Raw genomic sequence first — 18,501 nt, forward strand, 5'->3', positions numbered from 1 at the left:
GTTGAGGAAAAGGTTAGAGGTGTTGTTGTCAATGGTGCTGTTGTTGGTGCTGCTGATGTGCCTGGTGCTGCTGATGTTGGGGCTCATCGTGGCCTGATTCTGAGGACCAAGGTGAGCAGTATAAATGGCTCCAATGCTGAGGGAATAGATGGCAGGTCAAGTAGAGATGACAGAAGCAATCTGTCAATGGTGTGATAGGTTCAACGTCGCTGGAAACATTTGCAACTTCTAGAAAGCTAAATCTGTGCTGACAATGAGCTCAGCAACAGCATCTGACTTATGACAGTGATCAGCTATGAGGTGGGAGTTTTTATTGTGCTTTCTAAACTGTCCATTAATGAGCTGGATCAATGGCCACTGAACCGCTGCCTCAGGTTCATAGACGTGGTTCATGAGCTGTGTGATTCCCAAAGTCATCCAGGGAAATTTGAAAGGTAGGGTGAAATAGGCGCTTAAGGATCTGACAAGTACCTCAATTATTTAAATTAGCTCGCTCGCCTCTGCTGTTCGGGTCACTGCCGTGCCAGCAAATGCACCTGAGGGAAAGGTGTATGGGGGCAGGATGACAGCGGGTTCCCGACCTGCTGCAAGATATTTCAAATTTTCCACCTCACCCACCTCCAATCATGCCCACATGGACGCCTGAAAATTCCAGTCCATGTGTGTGAATGCACAAAGCGTGGTTGATAATGTTGGTGAGCTGCAGGCGCAATTAGCCAAGTGGGGATATGATGTCGTGGCAATAACAGACCTGGCTCAAAAACGGGGAGGATTGGATGCTTAATATTCCTGGGTATTCAAGAAAGATAGGAAAGGATAAAAAGGAGGAGGGGCAGCAGTTTTGTTTAGGGACTGACTATTTGTATTGTGCTTTTACTGTTGAGTCCCCACCCCCGATGCCTCCCGCCTCAATCCGAAATGCCAGGACGGGAAGTGCGGCTCCAGACCGGAATTAGGCCCCTGCAATCATTCCAACCGCGTTCCGCGAGCCTCCAAGCGACTGCTGACTGAGCCTCCGAGCGACCAGGAGAGAGAGAGAGAGCCTGGGGGGGGAGAGAGGCGGCCGGGCGGGCGGGGAGAGAGAGCTGAGCTGCAAGCCGCTGAGCTGCAGCAGCAGTGGTTGGCTGGGGTGGGGGGAGAGAGAGAGAGCTTGGGGGAGGTGGGGGAGACTGGGAGAGCGAGAGGGCTTGGGGTCGGGGGGGGGAGACTGGGGGAGTGAGAGAGCTTGGGTGGGGGGGGGGAGAGTGGAGGAGCGAGAGAGCTTGAGGTGGGGGAGGGGAGACTGGGGGAGTGAGAGAGCTTGGGTGGGGGGGGGGAGAGTGGAGGAGCGAGAGAGCTTGAGGTGGGGGGGGGAGACTGGGGGAGTGAGAGAGCTTGGGTGGGGGGGGGAGAGTGGAGGAGCGAGAGAGCTTGAGGTGGGGGGGGAGACTGGGGGAGTGAGAGAGCTTGGGTTCGCGGGGGAGACTGGGGAGCGAGAGAGCTTGGGGTGTGGGGAGAATGGGGAGCAAGAGAGCTTGGGGAGGAGACTGGGGGAGCGAGAGAGCTTGGGGGGGAAGACTGGGGGACGGAGAGTGAGAGAGAGACAGCCTGGCCGGGGTGGGGAAGGGCTGGAGAGAGAGAAAGTCCAGGGGAGGGAGCTTGAGGGGGAAGAGAGAGAGTCGGGAGAAAGAGCCTGCGGTAGGGGTTGGGGGGGGGGGAGAGAGACACGGTCGGGGGGGTGGGGGGGTGGTTAAGTAAGATGGGGTGATGGGGTAGAGAGAGGGTGGGGAGGAAGAAAGAGACGAGGTGGGGGATTGGAGGGAAGAGAGGTTATTCCAATCCAGAAGTCATGACACTGTCACTATTCACTTCACACCCAATAAACCTGATAATCTGTACACAATGTCCGATCTATGGGGGGGGGGGGGGGTCATGCACTTGCGCTGAGGCAAGGGACTTTGGCTGGGGGAGGCAGCACTTGTGCTGATGTAAGGGACTTCAGCTGGTGGAGGCAGCACTTGCGCTGGGGTAAGGGACTTCGGCTGGCACTTGGTGGCTTCTGGGGCGATCTATCCTCTGTGGCTTCTGGAAGTCAAAGTGGATCGAGTTACAATTTGCAAAGTCAGTGAGAACTTGGACTGGGCGGTTCCAGTTACAATTCTAGAGAAACTTCAGGGTGTGGCTTATCCTCCAAGGGGACCAATCAGAGACAAGGGGCAACCATTTTTACAATACAAATTTAAGCAAAATATTATAGAGCTAAAAAGAATGTCCATGAGGAATCAAAGACAGATTTGGTTGGATTTGAGAAAAAAATAAAGGAGCTATTATGCTACTTGGCATATTTTATAGGCCATCAAATAGTGGGAAGGAGATAAAGGAGCAGATTGCAAAGAAATTACTGAGCGGTGCAAAAGCTGTAGAGTAGTGATAATGGGAGACTTTAACTACCCCAATATTGAAAGAGGCAGTGACTGTGTTAAAGACAGAGAAGGGAATGAATTTCTGAAGTGTGTTCAGAAGAATTTTCTTGATCAGTATGTTTCCTGCCAACGAGGAAGGAGGCATTGCTGGATTTAGTTCTGAGGGAATGAATTGGGTCAAATAGAGAATGTCACACTTCGAGAGCATCTCGGAAATAGCGAACACAGTATTGTAAAGTTAAAATTAGTTATGGAGGACAAGGAGCAAAATAGAATAAAAATACTTCACTGGAGGAGGGCTAATTTCAGCGAATTGAGGAGGGATCTGGCCCAGGTAAATTGGAGTCACAGACTGGTAGACAAAAATGTAATGGAGCAGGGGCAGCCTTTAAAAAGAAGATGGTTCAGGTACAGTCTAGGTAACAGTAAAAGGGTTGTCAGAGCAGCGGTGGGGTCTATTAGGGACCAAAATGGAGAATTATTGGTGGAGGCAGAAGGCATGGCTGAGGTACTAAATGAGTACTTGGCATTGGTGTTTACCAAGGAAGGGACTTTGCCTTAGATACAGGGGTTGTGCCAAAGGACGGGAGGATTGCAAATGTTACAAAAAAGGGGAAAAAGATTAACCTGGCAATCACAGGCCTGTCAGTTTAACATCGATGGTGGGAAAGCTTTTAGAAACAATAACCTGGGAGAAATTAATAGGTACTTGGACAAGTATGGACGAATAAAACAGAACCAGCACTGATTTGTTGAGGGCAAATCATGCTTGACTAACTTGATTGAGTTTTTTGATGAGGTAACAGAGAGGGTGGATTAGGGTTAGGGTTAGGGTTAGGGTTAGGGCAGTGCAGTTGATGTTGTGTATATGGGCTTTCAAAAGGAGTTTGATAAAATACCACAGACTAGGCTTGTTAGCAAAATTGAAGCCCATGGGATAAAAGGGGCAGTAGCAACATAGATACAAAATTGGCTACGGGAACTAAAACAGAGAGTTGTGGTGAATGGCTGTATTTTGGATTGGAGGGAGGTATTCAGTGCTGTTCCCCAACGTTCAGTACTAGGAACACTGCTGCTGTTGATATTATTGACTTGGATGTGGGTGTACAGGGCACAATTTCAAAATTTGCAGATGACATGAAACTTGGAAGTATAGTAAACAGTGAGGAAGATAGTAATAGACTTCAAGAAGACATAGACAGGCTGGTGCAATGGGAAGACACATGGCAGATGAAATTCAACACTAAATGGTACAAATTGAAAGGGGGTGCAAGAAGAGAGTGACCTGGGGGTGCTTGTGCAGAAATCTTTGAAGGTGGCAGGACAGGTTTACAAAGCAGTTAATAAAGCATATGTGATCCTGGGATGTATACATAGAGGCATAAGTACAAAAGCCAGGAAGTTATACTTAAGCGATATAAAACACGAGTTTGACCCCAGCTGGAGTATTGTTTTCTATTCTGAGCATCATACTTTAGGAAGGACATGAAGGCTTAGGAGAGAGTACACAAGAGACTTAGTAGAATGGTTCCAGGGATGAGGCAATACAGTTATGTGGATAAGCTGGTGTTGTCCTCCTTGGACTACAGAAGGATAGGAGAAATTTGACAGTATTTAAAATCATGAAGTATTTAGATAGAGTAAATAAAGAGAAACTCTTTCCAATGGCTGTCGGGTTAATAACGAGAGGGCACAGATTTAAGGTGATTAGCAAAGGAAATAGAGGTGACATGAGGGAAACCTTTTTACACAATGTGGTTAGGATTTGGAATGCAATGCCTGATAGGGTGGTGGATACAGATTCAATAGTAGCCTTCAAAAGGGAATTGAATAAATTTTTGAAGGAGAAAAAATTGCAAGGATATGGGAAAAGAGCAGGGAGTGGGACTAACTGGATTGATCTTCGAAGGGGATGACGCAGACTCGATGGGATGAATAGTCTCCTTCTGTGCTGTACTATTCTATGGGGGAGAAATTTAATAACATCCCATTTGGGCGGCTAACCTTTTAAATTTTGAAAATTTAGCAGCAGGCGCAAAGCAATCTGAAGTTTTTCTAAATTGGGCATTCACGCCCAGGAAGGAAGGGGAGCAATAATTCAAGCGCTATTGGCTTCAGTGGGGCACTACAGGGGCGTTACCACCAGAGCACTTCCAAATTTCAGGTGACTTGCATCCAGCAATCATCCTTCAATCCTTCACACTGGCTCATTAAGGCTTTTAAAGGGGAGGTTCTATCAAGCTGCAGTTACTCATTTTCAACATTCTTCCAACTGACCACGACCTGAGACCAACTGAGATACCTCATGGTTATGGCTGCTCCTCATCCAGATCTAAGGGAGAGAGCTTGTCAGTTTAATGACACCGCATTGAAGGCATTGGTGGGAGTAGTGAAACAAAGAAGGGACGTGCTCTGTTATGTTCAGAATAACTCCACAAGACTGTGTGCTATAAGCTCAAACTGATATGACAGTCTCTTTAATCAAACTCCAGAGTGCTTATGCAGCATGGCAGACAACCTTTTATACTTGCTTGCACGAGGTGTGCAGGTGACCCTTGGGTCTCCAACAGGTGCTCCCCCTGGTGGCAGGTCTTACACTATTATAAAGTTTACATACATAACATCACTCCCCCCCCCCTCCCCCCAAAGTCTTAGATACAAGTTATTTACAAGTTGAGGCATTCAGGGGCTCTTCGTTCCTGGGTTGATCACCTGAGTTGAATCGTGGCATGGGTGAGTTGGTCGGATCATTGCTGCACTGAAGCGCGGTTGGTCTGATCGGACTGTCAGGCATGGTGGGTTCATCCTCGTGATTGACAGCAAGGTCGATTGCTGGTTGGGTGTGTGTAGGTGGATCAATGATGGTAATGTCTGTTCAAACTGTTCTTGGTTGTCAGTGAATCGCAGTTTGGTTTGATGTAAATGCTTTCTGCACGTTTGTCCATTCAGAAGTTTGACAACAAACGTTCTATTCCCCTCCTTGGTTAAAACAGTGCTAGCAACCCATTTGGGACCATGACCGTAATTAAGAACAAGTACAGGGCCATTAACCTCAATGTCACGCGATACAACCGTGTGATCGTGGTACACGTTATACCGGTGATGCCGGGTTTCCACGTGATCATTGAGATCCGGGTGGACTAAGGAGAGCCTGGTTTTGAGTGCTCTCTTCATTAACAATTCTGCCGGGGAAACCCCGGTAAGCGAGTGGGGTCACGTCCGGTAGCTGAGCAGAACCCGAGATAACCGGGTCTGCAGGGAACTGTCCATCACGTGTTTCAAGTGCTGCTTGATCGTTTGGACTGCCCATTCCGCTTGACCGTTGGATGCGGGCTTAAACGGGGCAGACCTGACACGTTTGCTGCCATTGCGGCACATGAACTCATTGAATTCCGAGCTGGTGAAACACGGTCCATTGTCACGAACAAGGACGTCGGGCAAACCCTGGGTGGCAAACATTGCCCGGAGGCTTTCAATGGTGGCAGTGGACGTACATGATGACATTATTATACATTCAATCCATTTAGAGTAAGCATCTACTGCTACTAGGAACATCTTTCCTAGAAAGGGGCCAGCAAAATCTATGTAGACCCTGGACTACGGTTTGGAGGGCCATGACCACAGACTCAGTGGGGCCTCCCTTGGTGCATTGCTCAACTGTGAGCAAGTGTTACATTGATGTACGCATGACTCCAATTCCGAGTCAATGCCAGGCCACCAAACATGCGACCTGGCGATAGCCTTCATCATGACTATGCCTCGGTGGGTACTGTGTAGGTCACGTATAAACGTTTTCCTGCCTTTTTTGGGCAAAACCACGCAATTCCCCCAGAGGAGAAAATCTGATTGGATGGACATTTCATCCTTGCGTCAGTAAAACGGCTTAATTTCGTCTTGCATTTCCCCGGGAACAGCCGACCAGCTCCCATTAAGGACGTGGTTTTTTACTAGTGATAGCACAAGGTCCTGGCTAGTCCAGGTCCTGATCTGTTGATCAGTGACAGGTGACCCCTCGCTTTCAAAAGCATCCATTACAAGAAGCAAGTCTGCGGGTTGCGCCATTTCCACCCCGATGGTGGGCAATGGTAGCCGACTGAGGGCATCAGCACAGTTCCCAGTGCCTGGTCTTTAGCGGATTACATAGTCATACGCAGATAATGTTAATGCCCATCTTTGAATTTGGGACACAGCATTGGTGCTAATACGTTTGCTTTCTGAAAACAGCGAAGTGAGCGGTTTATGGTCGGTTTCAAGCACGAACTGGAGTCCAAATAGGTAAATTTCCTTCCCCGGTTTATTTTTATGCCAGACAGGGATGTACAATTGTTGAAGTTCATCCATGTGATCTTTAAATGTCTGCCATTGCCTATCCACCATCAACCCTTTAAGTATCATTCGCCAGTCTATTCTAGCCAATTCACATCTCATACCATCGAAGTTACCTTTCTTTAAGTTCAGGATCCTAGTCTCTGGCCTAACTGTGTCACTCTCCATCTTAATAAAGAATTCTACCATATTATGGTCACTCTTCCCCAAGGGGCCTCGCAAAACAAGATTGTTAATTAATCCTCATTACACAACACCCAGTCTAGGATGGCCAGCTCTCTAGTATTGGTCCAGAAAACCATCCCTAATACACTCCAGGAAATCCTCCTCCACCGTATTGCTACCAGTTGGGTTAGCCGAATCTATATGTAGATTAAAACCACCCATGATAACTGCTGTATCTTTATTGCACACATCCCTAATTTCCTGTTTGATGCCATCCCCAACCTCACTACTACTGCTGGGTGGTCTGTACACAACTCCCACGAGCGTTTTCTGCCTTTTGGTGTTCCGCAGCTCTATCACTTTCCTGCTATTGTCTGCATTTCCTACTCCATTCCTGCCCCCCCGGGCCTCACCTTAACGTGAGTCTTGTGCCTTTATGTTTTCAGATAATCAGCCAGGAGATGTCCAGCCTATCCCTGAGCCCCCGCACCACCCCCTCCCCCAACCCCCTCCATGAGAGTGACAAAAGAGAATAGGAGGAGGACCCAAACACCGCATCACTGCATCTCTGACCCACAGGCACCAGCTCAGAGACTGGCACTATGCATTCAATAGAGGTTAGCTTAGGAGATGGTCTGCTTTGGGTGATGCACCAGGGACAAACGGGCTGCAGCAAAGTCAAGGCGAAAGGGTAGCTCGGGGTCTAGTTCCCCGGAGGGAAAGTTCACGCAGGAGTTCTGCTACACAGGACTCAGATGAGGATCTCGGTGGGGAGGCGTTCATAACAAGAGTGATGGGCATGCACTCCGAGATGATAGGTGCAATGGCAAGGGTGCCCGAGAGCCTCTCGGCTATGGTAAGGAGCATGGAAGAGTCTGCCTTCAACATTGCACAGAGCTCTGCGCATACCATGGAGCCCATCATTGTCAGTCTGCAGATGATGGTGGACTCCCAGAGCGACCATGGGGACCCAGACCTCATGATGTGTGTCAAGGGCGATGTGGCAGCCTTTATTGCAGCACAGGCGGAAGCAACACAATGTTTTAGTGCTGTAATGCAGAGAATGGTTGTTCGCATCGAAGCTCAGACTGTACTCATGCAGTCTCAGCTCAATGCCACACTAACTCTCTCTGCTGCCATCATCGCTGGGGCCACCACAGTTGAACGTGGATCTCAAGGTGTCGCAGCAGGCCACCAATCTATGTTCCAGCAGATTGGTGTGGATGCTGAGGAACTACCCCGGGTGAGTGGCAGTGGGTCAGTGGAAGAGGAACCTGCTGTACTCTCTCAGGATGACAGCATTGCTGATCCCACCACTGCCACTCTGCCATTGCACTTGTCACTGCCTGTCACCCCAGCCAGCCCAGATTGCCGTTGCCCAGCCTGATGTGGTGCACTCTACAGCTGAGCATTCCAGACCATCTGTAGTCACTCATGGACGCTCGTGATGAGGCGCTCGTGGACCGCCCTTGCAGAAGGCTGACTGAGTGCCTGCCTCCCCGTCGCTGCTGCTGCTCCTGTTCCTCCTTCTCACCCACCTCCGCATCATCATCATCCTCCTCATCCTCCTCCACCTCCTCATCATCATCCTCCTCCTCATCCTCCTCTTCAGGTAGTGAAGCTATGACTGGTGTAAATGGTTGCTCCCTAATAATGGCCAAGTTGTGCAGCATGCAGCAGACAGTGATGAAAAGGGTTACCCGTTCAGCCAAGTACTGGAGAACTCCTGCCCAGCAGTCAAGGCAACAGAACCGTTGGTTAAGCACTCCGATGGTCTGCTCAATGATGGTCCTGGTGGCAACATGGCTCTCATTATACGAGTGCTGGGCAGGAGTGTTGGGATTGTGGAGAGGAGTCATGAGCCACATAGAGAGCGAATAGCCCTTGTCTCCGAGCAGCCAGCCATGAGATTGATGTGGTGGCTGGAAGAGAGCTAGCACACCGGTCTGGCACAGGATGAATGTATCATGGCTGCTGCCAGAAAACCGAGCACTGACGGTGAGGATTCGCTGTCTGTGGTCGCACACCAACTACACATTAAGTGAGTGGTAGCCTTTGCGATTACGGAACATCCTCAGGATTGTTATGCGGTGCCCGTAAAGTGTGTGCAGTCAGTGGCGCCCTGCACCATGCAGAAGCCCGCTATCCTAGCAAAGCCACATGTACACTTGTGTTGCTTCTGTCTGGTGATGGGGAAGGAAATGTAGACCTTTCTCCTTCTGTAGAGAGCATCTCTGACCTCATGGATGCAGTAATGCACGGCAAACTGGGAGTTGTTGTCGCTGTCTCCTATTGCACACTGGAAGGATCCACTGGCATAGAAATTGAGCACTTTGGTGACCTTAATTGCCAATGAGAGAGTCGTCCTCACCCTCGTCTAAGGCTCGAGGTCTGGTTGCAGGTGGCAGAGCTGTGTGACGATGTCCTTGCTGAAGTGCAGCCTTCGAACACACTGTTCCTCAGTAAAATTGAAGTAGGAGAACTGCTGCCGAATACCCTGGGAGGGTAAGGCCTCCTGTTGAGAGGCCTGTGGGGCCTCCTACCTCTCGCCACATTTTGCAGTGTTTCTCGGTACCTCAGTTGCCTCTGACGGTGACGCTGGAATGCGAGATCAAGTGCCGGCACAGCCCCCATAAAACATTATCAATGTTGGAGTTTCAAATCTGCACTCAATGAAAGTCAGGAATCTTTGAGAGCCAGAACACTCCTTTAACTGCAAATTGCTCAAATCGGACGAAACGCCTGTCTGCTAATTGAAACTAAGAAGGAAACATTATTGGCTGACTAAATCTTCACTGGATGCTGGTGCCTTTAAATAGTGCTCCTCCAGCTGGTATCTGCATGTGGTGAGTCGTCCGGGTGATGAGCATGCTCGATATGGTATATGTAGCACACAAATCACTGACTCCACACGGTCTGGTGTTGATCTAACTGCTGTGACCTTAGTCCTTTATTGAACAGCTCCTGAGTGGCCTCCAGGTGTGGTGGGCAGCCTTTTATACTGCCTCGTGCAGGTACGTTCAGGTCTCCCATCACAGCGCCCTCTGTGGTGCTACATTGTACTTATATCATACATTTAATGTACCAAAACAATACACAACACTCAAGGGTGAGGTCGCACACGAGTTCTGCTGCAGAGGACTCAAAGTAGGGCTTTGATGGGGAAGCCTTCAGAATAAGGGTGATGGGCATGCACAATGAAATGATTGGTGCAATGGCATATCTGCCAAGAGTCTGTTGTCACTGTTAAGGAGCATGGAGGAGTACGGCACCAACCTTACACAGGGCTTTGCACAGGGCTTGGAGCCTATTTTCCAAAATGGAAGTGATGGGAAACTCCATTAGAGCAGTTGTGGACCCAACCACAATGAAGGGTCTGATGGACGATGTCTCAGCTTCCTTTGCAGCACAAGCGTCTGAGTGCTGCAGTGGAAGCTCAGACTTCTGTGATGCAGGCTCATTTCTGTTGCTATCATGGCTATGTTTACCGGTGCGGAAAGGGGCTTCCAGAGTATCACAGCAATCTAGCAATCTGTCCTCTAACAGATTACTAGCTTTGCCGAGGCACCGTCCTGAGGGTGTATCAATGGCTCCATGGTGCACAAACCTGCTGTTCTCTCTCAGGATGACAGCATTCATCCTTCCACCACTACCACTCCGTCAGTGCCTTCACTGTTGCCTCTCAGCCAGACAGCCCAGACTGCTGCAGTCCAGGCTTAGGTGGTGCAGTCTACAGCCAGGCCTTCTAGGCCCAGAGCTGCTCGAGATCGTTCTCCAAGGAAATCAGCAGTCTCGCCCACTGAAAGTCAGCAGCCTTATTCAGGGAAAGTGATGTTTGATGATGTGCTCATGAACACCCCATCCAGAATGTGGATTTGCAGGCTGCCTCCTCCTCCTCTTCCTCCTCCTCTTCTTCCTCTGTCATCTTCTCTTGATGTGGTTCTGGAACCTGTGGTGGCATGGGCTGCACCCTCATGATGGTGCAATAGAACACCACAAATTGGGACACCCACTCCAGCGAGTACTGGAGGGCTCCTCCCGAATGGTCAAGGCAGCTGAACCGTGGCTTGAGCACCCCATTGGTCAGCTTGATGATGTTTCTCATGACGGCATCACTGTCATTACATGAGTGCTGTCCAAGAGTGGCGGGGTTGCGGGGGTGGCGGGCGGCAGTTATCAGCCAGGTATAGAGTTGTTGGCCCTTGTCACCTAGCAGTATCCTTCGAGTTTGATGTGGTGGCTGGAAGATTGCTGGCACAGCGGACTGGTGCAGGATGAAGGCATCATGGCTGTGGCCAGGATAGCAGGCCTTCACCATCATGATGTGCTGGGCATGGTCGCACACCATCTGCAAATTAAATGAGTGGTACCCTTTGTGGTATTGGAACATCTCACCATTGATATGCGGTGCCCACAAAGTCGCACGTCTGCAGTCGATGGCACTCTGCACCATGGGGATGCCTGATATCCTGGAAAAGCCATGTGTGCTCCTCCTGCTTCTCTCTGTTCTGGGAGAAGACAGAGGCTCTCTCACCTCCCAGATGCAGTGATGGATAGCGAACTGCAAGATGTTTGCTATGTCACCCTATTCCAGCCTGGAAGGATCCACTAGCAAAGAAATTTAGGACCACAGTCACCTTGAGGGCTATTGGCAAGACAGTTGTTGCCCTGTTCTGAGGCTCCAGGTCTGATTCCAAGAGGTGGCAGAATTCTGTGACCACCTCCATCTCCTCCCTCTGCAAGCAGCTTGTCTACTTTGCTGTCTCTGCTCCATCTCCGTCATGCTGCAACGCAAAGGAGATTGCAACTAGAGCCCCCATGACTGGGATCCAGTGTTATTCTCAGAGGCCTTCTCGTAGCAGTCAATACCTTACTAACATCCAGCAGCTCTCCCTACACACTTTGTCAACTTTTTAAATGTCTTCCAGCAATCCAATATTCATACAAACTGTGCAAGAGCCAGCACAAGAGAAATAATCAACGTACATGTAAGTTGGATGTTTCCTTTTAAGTAGCGCTGATGGGGGATCCATTGTGCAGCTGAATGCATGTTCAGCTGTGCGTGTTTAGGAGAGGGCATTGAATTGAGTGGTGACATTGAAAATGGCAGGTCGTGCGTCAAATCAGCGTTACAAGTTAACTGCCATCACGATCTGCCTATTCTGCACACTGCCGACTCACGCACATACCACCCACGCTATCACCCGCACCAAGTGCGGACTGTTCCAGAAGTGGGTGAAAGCGAGGCGCTAATGTGTTGAAGTTCATGGCCTTAGTCTTTTCAGCATTGCTGCTGTCTCACATTATGGTCGCGATCACGCCAACCGTGGCAAGACTGGGCTAGCCGGGGTCGGTGAAGGGTGGCAAAGCCGCTCCTGGCTCCAGCCCGCACTGTATGAAGAATCTTCCATTGATGGGGTTTGTTAAGCTTGCCCTGCGAGCTTCCTGACCAATTGAAGGAAGCAGGTCTGATGACATCATTTAATGATGCGTCAACAGCCGGTTTCCTTAAAGGGACCATGGCCACATTGATTTTGACAGTTGTTCTATCAGTGTTCTGCAGCAGTGAGGTGCTGTAAATACTGACAAGCACTGCACAAAGGTGCATGGCTGCACCCAGACTCTCCCAATGACTCTCTCCAGGTGCTTCTGGAGGGAGTCACAGCAGACAGGGCAGTCTTTTCCCTTTCGATGGGCAGCAGAGACTGCCCCAAGATACCATGCAGCCTGGTTGCACATTGCACAGGAGGGCACAGCAGGGATGTCGTCAGGAGGAGCTGGCTGCAGAGGCACAAACCTTTCAATGATCTCAGTAGATCATGAAACGTTACTGCAAAGCCACACTCAATCTCATCCTGCTGTGTCACTCATCACATCCCCATCACTCTTCCCTACCCTATTCATGCGCATCCTTACTCACAATAAGTTACCTTACACCTCCACCCATCCCTCTCTCTATCTACTTTATCACATCTCTATCTCACTCGCCACCCCTCACACTCACCCTCATCCTTGTCCAATCATATGAACTACCAACATACAAGGGTAGGCACTTGGGTCTTTTAGCCAATGTTCATGTAGAGTTTATGATAATGTGTTGTCAAACATTGAAATCTTTATTTTAAATACTTTGCATTCTTGGACAGATTTGTGTGAACCTTTGGAAGTGGCTTAGTGAGTTGGAGTGAATGATGAGACATAATGGTGATGAGTGTGAAAGGAATGGTTTGGGCATTGTAGGGATGCTTTATGGTCTTGGTGTGGGGTGGTGCATCATGTGGCAGCCAGGGTGTACAGCATCAAGTGAAATAAATGTGGCCATGGTGAGGCCATCCCAGGCAGCAATATGGTCGGGTGCTGATGCCGTGTGTCCTGTGCAGCATCAGGTGATTGTGGAGAAGGTTGGTGTTGTTGGTGGTGATATTAGTGTGTTTAGTGATGGTGGTGTTGGAGCTGATCGTCGTGGGATTCTGAGGACCAAGGTGAGACTTTTTCAAGGGCACCCACCGATGTTGATGGAATAGATGGCAGCTGAAGTTGAGATGACAGAAGCGACCCGTCAATGGTGAGTGAGGTTGCTCCAACAAGGAGGTAACAGTGAATAGAGAGTTCACTGCAAACACTTCCAAACTGCATACAGCTCAAAAGTGTCTTCCAAATCCTGAAGGCTTGGAAAATGAACAGCTGTGAAATGATAGCTTTTAAACCACTTCTGCAGCTGTCAACTAGTCAAAGCAATGGAGAGTCATTGAGAACTCGACACATATACCTAACATGAAGCCCGAGTGATGGGAAGCTCATTAAAAACTTGGTAAAATCTTTTGGCTCTGGTAAAATGCTGCTTAAATAGGATTAAGCAGCTTGTTAACTATCACAATTGCCTGACCCGCCACTTAGTGCCAGATCTGCAATCCGCAACAGGACCCGGCCTTTGGAAACTTACAAGGAGATGGGTTCAGAGCGGACTTCCGCCCCGCTGTCAATCACACCTCCAAACCCACACTCGCAGGTAAGATTCCGGCCTATGTGTCAATGCCCTTCACCATTTATCAATTCAAAAAAGTAGTAAAATAATACCAACTCTTACTGCTCCAAAAATGTTGAATCCCTACCATTTCAGATAATATCATTTATATCTGTTGAGAATTTAGATCAGGTATCATAAAGGGATCCTAATTGGCTAAGAATGGTATTATATCTCCTGATAAATGTACTGATAGTTTGGTTCCAAAGTTCAATAGCTCATTGATATTAAAATTACAGTCTTGGTCTTGAGAAAGGGCAACTTATTTCCTTATTGCAGTGCACAGTGAAAATACAGGCTGCAGAGCAAGCAAAATTACAAAATGGAAAAAGGTTGTTCTGGTCAATCATTCTATGGTGGTGGTTATGCTCCATATGAACAGCAATCCTAATTATTTTGTATCTTCGCTTTAGCAGGAAATAGCTATTTTCTCTGCTGGCACCACACAATGAAGAATTTATTATGTAATGAGCACCTAAATCAGTGAGAGTCCCTTTATTTGCCTCAACTTGCACATTTGAATGTTCGCAGTTTGAATGTAAAAGATACACTTAAAAAATAATTGCAGAAGCAACTGCCAAGTGCATTGTCTGAATTATTATATTGCCACAAAGGATACCAATTATTGCAATTTAAAATTGGTATTTGGAAAAGTTAGAAACTTTTGTGCAAATATGCATATTGGATTTATCAAAATAAAGTGTATCTACATAAGAAAGGGAAGAAAAAGATTTTGTTTGATGCTCAAAGTCCTGATCTGTGTCAATGGTGAATAAGATTAACCTCTTGGGATCAATACTGAAGGAAAGTATGGCTGCTGTCATGCCCCCAACAAAGAGTATCCATCAAATCTTTAATAATTGATATCTGTACATTGATTGGATACATCATGTTACCACCACATACTCAGATGTTAGACATTCACAAGGACTGCATAAGGTTAGAAACTACCGATGACAACATTAGCAGACAACATTTATGGTGTCTGTATGACATTCCTCTGCTATTTGAACAATTTAAAATAAATGAGTTAATGCCGCTAATAAAATAAAAGAATAACAAGAAATAACATACATTTATCTAAGCATCTTATCACATCTTCAAGAAATCATAATGTGTTGCATTACCGATAAATTATTTTTGAAGTTTAGGCAAACATGACAGTCAATTTGCACACCTCAAGATCACACAAATGACCAGTTAATCTGTTTTTTTGTGAAATGGTGTTAGTTGAGGGAGAAATGTTGGCCAGAATACCAGGAGAACTCCCTACAGTTCTTTGGATAGTGTCATGGGATCTTTTGCATCAGGCTGATGGGGTCTCAGTATATTGTTTCATCTGAAAAACATTACCTCTTACAATATAGCACACCCTCAGTATGGCACTGAAGTGTCAACCTAGATTACATGGTCAGGTCCTGGAGTAAGGTTTGAATGTACAACATTTTGACTCAGAAGTAGGAGTGTTAGGAATGAGTCAAGTTGACACTAAAGTGGCAATTTTCTGATTTTGCATGATTTCGCACCAATGCATGATTTTCTGACCATTATTTAAGATAGTGGGAAAATAATGCACAGCAGCGCTTGAATTTCTGATATATGCTACTGGTGTGTAAGGCTTCCCGTGAAAGGTGAGAATTTAGGAAATGACCCCGTTAATTCATATAAATGTATTAAACTTTCATTTACTATTATCTCTAACAATCATTTCAAGCCCATCATTAAACTATCTTTTAAAAAGTGGTGGTAATGACTAAATCACCATGTACACCAGAGCGGGTCATTTCCATCCAGCAATCACTACCGACAGTGGAATTTGGGTGAGTGTGAACCAGTAAGTTTGACTAATGCTTCTGCTTGCTTCCCCAACCCCTCAAAAGCACACCCTGAACATATGTATGTACAAGCTGTATGCCAATGTATTTAATTAATTATATATCATGGATGCAAATGATAGTCTTTGTTTATATTTTGGATTTGGGTGAAAGTTCCACACAGTGTTACTTCATCTCATGAAAATCAGGAGTAAGAAGCAACTGGCTTAAGATTCCAATTGAAAAGGACAGAATCAACCACATTTTGTTTCAATTTTTAAAATATATTTTCAATGTAATTTGTCTTAATCATCCAACATAAGTGATTAATGCATTATACTGGGGGGGAGTGGGGGAGAGGAGGGAGCAGGTGAGGGGAAATTTAGTAACCTGAAGAGAAAAGTCAAGGCAATGGAGCAGTGCAGTGAATTGGGTAAAGATAAGCAGTGTGTGACAGGAAGGACAGAGAGTTTAAAGGTAATAATGCATCAGGGAATAATGATAAAAAGTTAAAAGTAAAGGCATGACGCATCCGTAACAAGATAGATGAATTTGTGGCACAAATTGAGATAAATGGGTATGATCTAATAGCTATTTCAACGACATGTTTGCAAGGTGACCAGGGTTGGGAACTAAATATTCCAGGGTACTTGACATTTTGAAAAGACAGGGGGCCAAAATTGCCCCTTCCCTTAAGGTCTGTTACCACTGGAAATCAGCGGCCATGCGGTATCCCGGCGGTGACCTGCTCCCCCCACTACTGCTCCGCTGCTACTGATCTGTCCTAAGTGCATCATCAGAGTGCGCACTGCCTATGTTCCCCCACTCCCCCACCCACCCGCCCCGATGGCGAAATTCTGCCGAAAAAATCTTGCTCCCGCTGTTCGATGCCACCGGCCTTTTCTGCCGGTGCACTGAGCTTGGAGTCCTTCTAAAATGGCAGTGTGGCTGCCATTAAAGGGGAGGAATACTGCCGCTGCCACCATGGGTTTTTTTGTTAGCCGACTGTCATATCGGGCCGACAATTATGCCCCCGGGCCGCCAACAGGCAGCCTGGCACCGTCTCTGGCCCAGTGGACTGAACTTAAAGAATCGCGCAGGCTCTCCCCTTTAAGTGAAGGGGATAGCAGTGGTGATGTGGCACTGACAGCGGCAGACACCACAACCGCCCCCCAACTTCCGCCACTCTCGACTGCGAACTTCCCCTTACCGCCGCACATCTGCCCCCATTATGACCGACTTCCGGTCCACTGAAAAAAAGCCAAAGAGTAGAATTTCGCTCAAAGGGCCACTGCAACCACTGCACCGATAAGAACAACAGAAACACGATAGGTGCACCCCATTTCCAGCAGTGGGCAATTTCGGCCCAAGGCGGACTATAACAGGGTGGGGGGAAGCCCTGATAATTAAGGATGACATAAGGCCAGCAGTGAGAGAGGATCTTGGCTCGAAAGATCAGGAAGTAGAATCAGTATGAATGGATATAAGAAATAACAAGAGGCAGAAAACACTGGTGGGAGTAGTTTATAGGCCCCCTAACAGTAAGCTATACAATTGGATAGAGTATTAATCAAGAAATAATAGAAGCTTATAACAAAGGTAATGTAATAATCGTGGGGAACTTTAATCTTTACATAGATTGGATAAATCAAATTGTTCATGGTATGCATTCGAGACAGTTTCCTAGAACAATATGTCACGGAACCAACCAGAGAACAGGCTATTTTAGAACTTGTTTTGTCTAATGAGACAGGGTTAATTAGTAACCTCATAATAAAGCATCCTCTAGGGAAGAGTGATAATAATATGATAGAATGTCACGTTGAGTTTGAGAGTGAAATACTTAAAGCTCGATACTGGAGCTTAAACTTAAATAAAGCCAATTACATAGGTATGAGGGGTCAGTTGGCTAAGGGAGATTGGAAAATTAGCTTAAAATATATAACGGTAGATAAGCAGTGACAAATATTTGAAGAAATATTTCAAAATTCTCAATGAATATACATTCCATTGAGAAATAAAAATCCACGGGAAAAGGATCCATTCACGGCTAACTGAAGAAGTTTAGAATAGTATTAGATTAAACGAAGAGGGTTATAATGTTGCAAAGAATGGGCTCAATTTTCCCGGATCATTTGCGCCATTTTTTTAGTGCGCACCATTTTCTCTGGCATATTTATTTTTTTCTAATACGCCAGAGAAAACGGTGCGCGCCAAAAAAAGTTACGATTTTTCTAGGTGAGTTTTCTTTGATGTTCCCTCATATCTGTGCCGGTTTTCATCATTTTTCACAGTTTGGTCAAAAATCTTTTCTCCTCGGTCGGCGTTTCTGGCCACTCTAGAATAACCTTCTGGTGAGTTAGCAGAAAGCAGCACACATTGACAAATCTGTGCTGAAAGACGCCATTGTTTTTATTGGAAGATTCTGGAGGGAGTCAAGAACGCTCTAAAAATCAATAATAAAGTTCAACTTTTTTTACCTGTCAACGTAATAAATGGAAGTTTTTGGGATTTCAGAAGTTTTCATTTTTTTTCTTACTTACACGCCAGCACCTTCAAGCAGGGCTGGAGGGTCGTAGCTTTGGCCGGCAAAATCGGCCCCGCATCCAGACACAGGGGCTCAGGGCTCGGCTAGAAAACAAGCCTGGGGGAGGGAGAAAGAGAGGGAGGTGCAGAGAAGCTTCTGCATTGAACCCAGGAATCGAGGTGCCAATCGGAAGGCTTCTGAACACTGCAATGAGTTTGGGGGAGGAGGCGGGGTTGGTGGGGG

The 18,501-nt window shown here is 47.1% G+C and overlaps 1 protein-coding gene across 1 annotated transcript in view; it reads right to left on the reverse strand.

Moving 5' to 3' along the window:
- The window catches only part of tmc1 (transmembrane channel-like 1), a 166,792-nt gene that overhangs the window by 137,790 nt on the left and 10,501 nt on the right, over positions 1-18,501 (reverse strand). Inside the window, exon 5 of the mRNA XM_070871036.1 lies at positions 10,541-10,548. Within this exon, the coding sequence (XP_070727137.1) occupies positions 10,541-10,548 (8 nt within the window). The remainder of the gene's footprint in view (positions 1-10,540; positions 10,549-18,501) is intronic.

The sequence above is a fragment of the Pristiophorus japonicus genome, chromosome 1, assembly GCF_044704955.1.
Source record: "Pristiophorus japonicus isolate sPriJap1 chromosome 1, sPriJap1.hap1, whole genome shotgun sequence".
NCBI lineage: Eukaryota > Metazoa > Chordata > Chondrichthyes > Pristiophoridae > Pristiophorus > Pristiophorus japonicus.